At 45.5% G+C, this 8649-nt stretch overlaps 1 protein-coding gene across 8 annotated transcripts in view; it reads right to left on the reverse strand.

Annotated features, from left to right (window-relative positions):
• LOC118376326 (girdin-like) overlaps window positions 1–7971 on the reverse strand; it is a 39909-nt gene extending 31938 nt beyond the window's left edge. For 5 of the 8 annotated variants that reach the window (XR_008144819.1, XR_008144818.1, XR_008144817.1 and 2 more), the window contains exons 1-4: window positions 7023–7776; window positions 6824–6915; window positions 4154–4259; window positions 1776–1845 (exon numbers count right to left, since the gene is read on the reverse strand). Coding sequence is in view for 5 of the 8 variants with exons in the window: in XM_035763039.2 (XP_035618932.2) it covers window positions 1776–1845; window positions 4154–4259; window positions 6824–6915; window positions 7023–7085 (331 nt within the window). In the remaining 3 variants the exon portion in view is untranslated. Of the gene's footprint in view, window positions 1–1775; window positions 1846–4153; window positions 4260–6823; window positions 6916–7022; window positions 7779–7841 lie in introns of those variants that run through there. The other 3 variants (XM_035763034.2, XM_035763035.2, XM_052527820.1) reach the window with 3 other exon arrangements.
• Window positions 7972–8649: the final 678 nt, after the last annotated feature.

The following is an 8649-nucleotide window of genomic DNA, read 5'->3' on the forward strand; positions in this document are numbered from 1 at the left end:
GTGTTATGCTATGGAGCGCACGGTGTTTCCAGTGCGGGTGCAGAGCCAGGTGCGGCACATACCAGCCCTTCCTATTGGCCGGGCTAGAGTGGGCATCGAGCCAGGTAAGGTTGGGCAGGCTCGGTGCTCAAGAGCTCCAGTGCGCCTGCACGGTCCGGTCTATCCAGAGCCACCTCCACACACCAGTCCTCCGGTAGCAGCTCCCCGCACCAGGCTTCCTGTGCGTGTCCTCGATCCAGTACCACCAGTTCCAGCACCACGCACCAGGCCTCCAGTGCGCCTCGCCTGTTCAGCGCAGCCAGCGCTTTTCTCCTCTCCTGCGCTGTCGGAGTCTCCCGTATGCCCAGCGCCGCCAGTGCTCCCAGTCTGCCCAGCGCCGCCAGTGCTCCCAGTCTGCCCAGCGCCGCCAGAGCTCCCAGTCTGCCCAGCGCCGCCAGTGCTCCCAGTCTGCCCAGCGCCGCCAGTGCTCCCAGTCTGCCCAGCGCCGCCAGTGCTCCCAGTCTGCCCAGCGCCGCCAGTGCTCCCAGTCTGCCCAGCGCCGCCAGTGCTCCCAGTCTGCCCAGCGCCACCAGTGCTCCCAGTCTGCCCAGCACCGCCAGTGCCGCCAGTCAGCCCAGCGCCGCCAGACAACCAGTCTCTTCCAGATCTGCCAGACAACCAGTCTCTTCCAGATCTGCCAGACAACCAGTCTCTTCCAGATCTGCCAGACAACCAGTCTCTTCCAGATCTGCCAGACAACCAGTCTCTTCCAGATCTGCCAGACAACCAGTCTCTTCCAGATCTGCTTGTCAACCTGAATCTTCCAGTTCCGCCAGCCAGCCAGGATTTACCAGAGCCTACTACCTGCCTGAGCTTCATCTCAGTACTGGGCTTCCTCTCAGTACTGGGCTTCCTCTCAGTACTGGGCTACCCCTCAGTCCCGAGCTGCCCCTCTGTCCCGAGCTGCCCCTCTGTCCCGAGCTGCCCCTCTGTCCCGAGCTGCTCCTCAGTTATGTGGGGATCTGGGTGAGGACTATTAGGCCATGGTCGGCGGAGAGGGTGGATTATCCCAGGACGCGAAGGGGAGAACTAGGACACTAATGGAGTGGGGTCCACGTCCCGAGCCAGAACCGCCACCATGGACAGACGCCCACCCGGACCCTCCCTATGCTCTTGAGGTGCGTCCGGGAGTCCGCACCTTGGGGGTTCTGTCACGCCTTGGTCATTGTATTTTGTGTTTTTGTTATATGTTTGGGTAGGCCAGGGTGTGACATGGGTTTATATGTTGTGTTTCGTATTGGGGTTTGTATTATTTGGGATCGCGGCTGATTAGGGGTGTGGTATAGGCTTGGCTGCCTGAGGCGATTCTCAATTAGAGTCAGGTGCTATTCGTTGTCTCTGATTGGGAACCGTATTTAGGCAGCCAGAGTTTCCCTTTGTATTTCGTGGGTGTTTGTTCCTGTCTCTGTGTTGTAGTCACCAGATAGGCTGTAATTAGTTTCACGTTCCGTTTGTTGTTTTCGTATTTCAGTTATTTCATGTACCGTCATATCTTTCATTAAAGTCATGAGTAACCTACACGCTGCATTTCGGTCTGACTCTCTTCTTTCAACAGACGAACGACGTTACAACAAGTTTGACATTTCCGGCAACAACAGGGTGATCAAATGAAGATGCTACATCTGTGGAACTGAAGTAGTACTGTACATCACATAGAATTCAAAGGGTCTACTGCTCTCTCTCTTTGGGTTTCTCAACAGAATGTAAGACGGTGTGGGTATGGGGGGCAAACACACCACAGTGAGGAGTCCTGCCAAGCACCAACACGTTGGGTAAAGGCATCATGATCAGCTGCCTCAGAGTCTCCTAGGAAAGGGAGAAAAGGGGGGATGAAAGAGGGAGAATGGGTACGGAAAAGGACAATGAAAGAGTGAGACAGGAGGACAAAAAAAAACACTGTTGGGATCCGGCCAATGCTATCTGAATGAGTAGGGTTGGGATTGTATAGTCAGGCATTTAAATATGTCGACTTGGTGCCAACAGACAGAGAGGGACCAGAATGGCTGTAAAAAATGGGCCGTTTCTTTGGTGCTTCTTTATGCATAACCCTTTCAGTCTATAATGCCAGTGGTGCCAAGGCACTTTCCAGTCTGGGGAATTGTTGACCAGACCTGAGTTCAAAAAAAATATTTGTATTTTCTTTCAAATATGTAGCACATTTTATTTAGCCTGCGTCGAGTGCCAGGAGGGCGGAGTTTGCACTTTAGGGACTATTCCATTGTGCCAGGGTAAGCTCAATCAAGCACAGCGAAGGTATTGGAAAGAGACTAAATACTATTTGAACCCATGTCTGTTTGTTGGTCGCTACAGTGGCTAGCTAGGCTAATGTGGTGTGAATGTGTAATGCAGTGTTTAATTTCCCATTGGGAAAACCAGGACCCCTCTTACGTCCAGGAAACAATTAGTAAAGTCCCTAGTAAGAGAGTTCCAGTCTGGCGAGCCATGCAGCTGTGATGCAGTAAAATCAACCACTGCCATCCAACCAACCAGTCAATTTTTCCAGTGACTGCGACCCATTTCCAGTGAGGAATGTTTAAGGGACTGGGCTCTGGGGTCACTTTGATTTCCCCCTCGAGCTAAAATCTGATTATGAAGTGAAGTCATTTTTTTGGATTGCGGTTTATAGCAGAGTTGAGATAAAATCATCTCTTCAACCAGTGATTGGTGCACGACACGCAAAATAAGACTTGGATCAATTTGACATAGAGATTACAGCTGCAACGTTGCAGCTGAATATGACAAAAAAATATATATCTTTAAAAATCCTGTCACACAATGCACAAATCTAAGACTAACACAAACTAGGCCAATTCCATCCCAAAATAACTATGTCTAAATATGACAGAATTTGAATCTGTCCTGAAATGAGAGTGTCTGGGAAACAGACTCCATTTCATCTCTTGATCAAGCATTGTAGCCTACATTACTGCAGAGAGCGAGAGGAGAGCTGCCGTCTTCATTTGCCATCTTAGCATACCTCCCAAATTGCAATCCACTCCTTTTTGACCAGGGCCCATAAGGAATTCTGAGGGGAAATCATTAGATATCTTGATTGTTCTTGGTGTTTCTTCCCTGTTTTTAGTTTTTTTGCTGAGCAAGAATTAGAAGTGATTGAACTCTCCCTCCGGAATCCAAATCAAACCCTTTTGGGAAAGTAGATTCCTGCGATGATGAGATTGAACTGGTACTCCACTGTGGTAAACACACCACAGACCCTTTACGTATAAACAACGACAATATCATTTCAAAAGACTATCAGTCTTCATGGATTTTTCTAGATGATATACTGTAATGACACACTGTGTGTGCTGTATGATGAGGGTTTGTACAAATGCATGCCCTGTAAATAAATACAGACACTAGAATAATTGTGTTTCATACAAACAAACTAGCTAAATACATTCGGTTTCAAAATGATCTCCATACTGGAAATATAACAATATAAAGTATGTCTTGGGCTATCACACATTCACAACGTACTATATTTTCAAACCCCTGAGCTAACAAGGTACAGATCTGTTCCTAAGCCGTCATTGAAAATAAGAATTTGTTCTTAACTGACTTGCCTAGTTAAATAAAGGTAAAATTAAAACTGACCTTATGTCTGTATAATTGCTCTGTTTTTAATTACTACAATTGCTTTCATCTAAACCGCAGCATTAGACAGATAGACAGCTGTGACTGAGAGGGACTCTCTCGCTCTCTGTCGTGATCCCACCCAAATGGGTCATTCCAAAGCCTTGTAGGTCTGGCACAGGCATTACTGTAGCCTGCCTAACGACACACACTGATTGCAGAGATGTTTACATGGTGGATGTGGTGATATTTAGGGCAGTCGTCTTAAGAAGAGGCTGGTTGACAGTCTGGTGGGTGGCCTGGTGGACAGATGTGCAGAGAGCTGCTCTCCTCACTTAGAGGGTATTAACTCTTACCATCATGCAAATCGTGAGACTGTGAGTGTGTGTGTGTGTGTGTGTTTGCGTGTCCCTTCCCTAGAACGAATGTGGTTTGACTTGCCAATCTTTCAAACTCAAATGTTCCACACAGTATAAAAGGGAGGAATGTTTAATGGTGGAAACTTAACTAAGAGGGAACATCCATAGCTGTAACTCACTAGGTAATAGGTTTTGATTTGACGGATGAGAACGGTCAGGTTCAGAATCCTCTGACTGGGGTCGTCGTTCACTTTGTTGACGCTCGGAAGAGTCGCTTTGGGATTTCTGAGGAGAATGAAAACATTATAATAACGTTATAGCAACTTAATTACAACAACGTATTTCAGCTACAGCCACAAAGATGGTAAAGTGTTACCCGTGTGATTTCTGAAGGATATGAAATGACATTACATATAAATGCTATTTCTAAGACGTATTAGCTGCTATTTCTACAGCCACAGAGGTGGTGAGTTATGTGGTAAGCCAGGTGCTATAAAGATATAGTACATCTGGCTAAACTTGGCTTTAACTCTCATCAAACCTGCTTCTAGCTTCTAGCTCTCTGTTTCTCCCTCTTTTTCTGCCCCATTACATCATACCCTCTGTCAGGCTCATGGCATGATGAATTCACAGCCAAATGGTAGCTGCTCTCTAGCCATAGCATCAGCCTGCTCCACTCTAGCCTGGTCCCAGATCTGTTTGCTCAGATTTTCTAACTCCTATGGTCCTTGACACGTGTGAGTTGGGAAGACAGCACAAACAGATCTGGGACCAGGTTAGCAACACTCCACTCAAGCACCTAAAAGAGCCCTCCCTTCACTCATCCACTCCCTTCTCAGCCATTTCAGTTTCCCTAATGACTGGCAATCTGACTGACACAGTGACCTAAACCTATTTGGCCTCAGCCTCCTGTAACAGATAGGATGTACCTTGGTATCTGTCCATGGTTGTATTCATTAGGCAGAAAATGGAAGCAAACATTCCAAAACAGGGAAGGACTACCTGAATTGGTCCAATAAGAAACACATTTTCAATTCCCGTAGCAAAATGTGTCACTACTGTGAACCCTAATGAGGATGACCCCATAGTCTCCTGTAGGTCTCTGAGCCACTACTGTCTCCCTCCCTGCCATCTGTCTCGCTCTCCACATAAAACTAAACACTATCAACAAGCCCCTAATCCAGAGGGTCTCCATGCAATCCAAGGGATTATCCTAAACCACCGGCAGGCCCCAGCATTGTGTGTGTGTGTGTGTGTGTGTGTGTGTGTGTGTGTGTGTGTGTGTGTGTGTGTGTGTGTGTGTGTGTGTGTGTGTGTGTGTGTGTGTGTGTGTGTGTGTGTGTGTGTGTGTGTGTGTGTGTGTGTGTGGTGTGTGTGTGGTGTGAGTGTGTGTGTATTGTTTTTTAGCCAGACTATGACAGACGCTCTTATCCCAAAGAAGACAGGATATATATAATATATATATTTAAACCTATTTGGATCCCTTCAAACATAACTTACATTAGTCCTAAATATTGATATTGTTTAGGTTCAGAGCTAGGCTATATCTAACCTTAATAAAAAGTTGTTATTTGGGGTTATAGTGCCTTTTCATTGGACAGCCTGGGTCTAACAAACCCCCAGCCACACTAATGACTGTCTATCAGAGGGGACATCAGTTTGTGATGATTAGGTGGGTGATGATGATAATTCTCCCAGCCATAAGGTACCCCAACAATAAGCTACTCAATGAGCTCTTGAAGACTTCCTTTAAGACCTATTTTGTCCCAGATCTGTTTCGTAATGTCTTGTCAACTTTGTCGCTGTCATTGTCACATCAGCAATGGGAGCTGGAAAGACTGCACGAAGTGATCTGGGACTCAGACTCGACCTTTTATGGAAACCAATTAGAAACGTTACAATACATATTCTTACCAGACCAGACCAGACCAGACCAGACCAGACCAGACCAGACAGACAGACAGACAGACAGACAGACAGACAGACAGACAGACAGACAGACAGACAGACAGACAGACAGACAGACAACAATGAACTCCTTCAGGGCAAGTGAGTGACAAAGCACACACTGTTGTGCTGCATTGACTAGTTAACAAGAACTTCAGCAGCTCTGTGCTGTATTAGTAACAGCTGTATCCACTAGCCGACACGCAGAAACAGACAAGAACACAACTTCATTCTGAAAACACTAAATGTCAGGCAGAATGACCCTGACCGACCCAGCACAATTTAGAGCTCTAAAAATAGCATTCCCAAAATGTGGCGAAATTCTGAGAGGACTGGAGTACAAACAGGTTAAGTGTTATATCACTTTGTTCATACATTTTGTTTTGCATGAAATTGGCAGCAGAACTCACTCTAATTATAGCATGCCCAAATGGAGTCAAAATGGAGTCAAAATGGAGTCAAAACAGCCTGGTCCCAGATCTGTTTGTGCTCTTCTTAACTCCACTGATGTCATTGTCACACCAAACATGACCACTACTGACAAGGAGTTAGCATGATAGCAGAGAGACTGGCACTCGGTTTATTGTCAAAATACAACCAAGTGAAATAGCCTATTATTATGTAAATTATCTCGTTAATAGCATGGATGATCACGGCAACATTATGAGCAACACTGTAGCTTGCTGTCAGATGAGCAGAAGCGGTTGATAAGCCAATCATTGACATGGGCTACTGGGTCAAAATGTGTCAAATTCCAGCTACACTAACTGTTTTATCTGGACAGTGCTGCTTATTGGCTTGGATTAGGTTACACCAGGCCGGCATAGAGCCAACTTCCTTATTGGCTGCAGTGCACAGGGCAAAATGTGCAACTAAACAAAACAAAAACAGACTAAACTTACATTTGAATCATGATCTTGTTCAAAACGACCCCATCCAGTAATTCGGGATAATCCAATGTCATGTTCCCATAGTTTTGCCCAAATGTCTTCACCTAAACAAAACAAAAAATAAAAACATCATTATTTGCTTATTAATAGGAAAATCAACGCCAAGGACCTTTATCATAGCTACATTTTTAACATGCAGAAGGGTACTTACCCAAATGACAAGCGGGCTGAGCATAAATTGCTCCAGATGGGGAAGAAAAACCTCGCTTTCCATCTTGATCGATGTCCTTGATGATTGATCGATCCTTTATCAGCAAAACATATTGGATTTGATGAGGACTTCTGTAGACGTCAAAAGAGAGATCGTTTGCTTGATAAACACAGAACACTCTTTTTTCAAACATTCGTCCTATCCCTAGAGGTGAATGAAACGCAGGACACAGCCACTGTCATTGTGGAAAAGCCTGCTGCATTTCTTGTGGTCGGCAGGGATCCTGTCGCTTTCGTAAAACTATTTGAGAATTCAAGTAGCTCCCTGCTGCAGCCGCAGTGAGACTCTGCATAATAGTCCCGTACGCACTTGTGTCGCTAGTACACAAACTAACATGCTACATCATTTGTTTTGAAAATATGTCGATATGTCGCCGTGGACACGCATTGTTCAAAAAGATTCCATTGGCATTTCCCCCGCAAATGTATCCTGTCACCTACATCCTTTGGAAGGTCCATTCCCTGCTGCTGCAAAGGCATCTGCAGGCAGTCAGGTGGCACATACCTAACGTTACCTCCCTCTTTCTCTCCACTCCTCACTCTCTTTCCCGTACAAAAACACAATGACGCGCATATCAGTATCCACCAGCTACAATTTGACGTTCTGTTGCGGACACTCAACCTACGAGTGACGCGGTGCCGGGTAAGTAGCTACACTAAATGCAAAAAAAGTTACAATGATCTCTCACTCTGAATACATTGTATTTTTGCACCGGTCGGTATCTTTGTCATGACAAAACGAGACTGACAACACACTAACCTCAGTCAAACCATCGCACATCCCCGATGCCACCAACCATATCAAATAATCCCGAGTTGGTGCTAATCCGCAGGAGCAAAAAGTGCTAATAGAGCTGTCTAAAATATATTTGACCTTAATCTTGTTGCCATGACAACGGCACCCACCCACCCCACCCTCTCCAGCTCCTCATCGCTGGGAGGGGGCAGGTCCTTTTTCATCCCAAAGCGACCATAAGCAACACAGGGATAATGCTAAAGCCACGCAACACTTCAATGGAAGAAGCAGAAATGGAAAGCACGTTTCCCATTCCATATCACCACCATAGGCTACATAATGGCTGTTCCCTCACAACAAAATACAATTTGGACAGAAAAAGAGCAAAACATGGTATCATACAAGTTGAGGGGATACATAAACTGCAATCCAAATCCCCCCCAAAAAACTATCAAACGATAAGCCCCATTACATGTTTATAACGATTTACAACACGAGTAACCCTAGGCTGTAATTTCAACATGATTAGTCTATGATAAAACTTACTAAAAAGGTTGATATCAAACTTTGCGGTGAACATACAACTAACTGAACATGAAAAAGTAATTATCATCTCATTGAATCCATTTACACAGTGTCAACCCAGAGCCATTTGATATCTAATATAATACTATAACACCATCATGTGTTCAAAATAAGTACTACCACACTCCTGGCTCGTGCCCTGGGCCCCCGACCTCCAGGGTACCGCCAACCAAATTATTATTACACAACTTGGAGGTCAGGGTGCCCCCATATAGTATAACAGCAAAATCTGTAGAATTGCAGGAAA

The sequence above is a fragment of the Oncorhynchus keta genome, chromosome 10 (assembly GCF_023373465.1).
Source record: "Oncorhynchus keta strain PuntledgeMale-10-30-2019 chromosome 10, Oket_V2, whole genome shotgun sequence".
In the NCBI taxonomy this organism is placed as follows: Eukaryota; Metazoa; Chordata; class Actinopteri; order Salmoniformes; family Salmonidae; genus Oncorhynchus; species Oncorhynchus keta.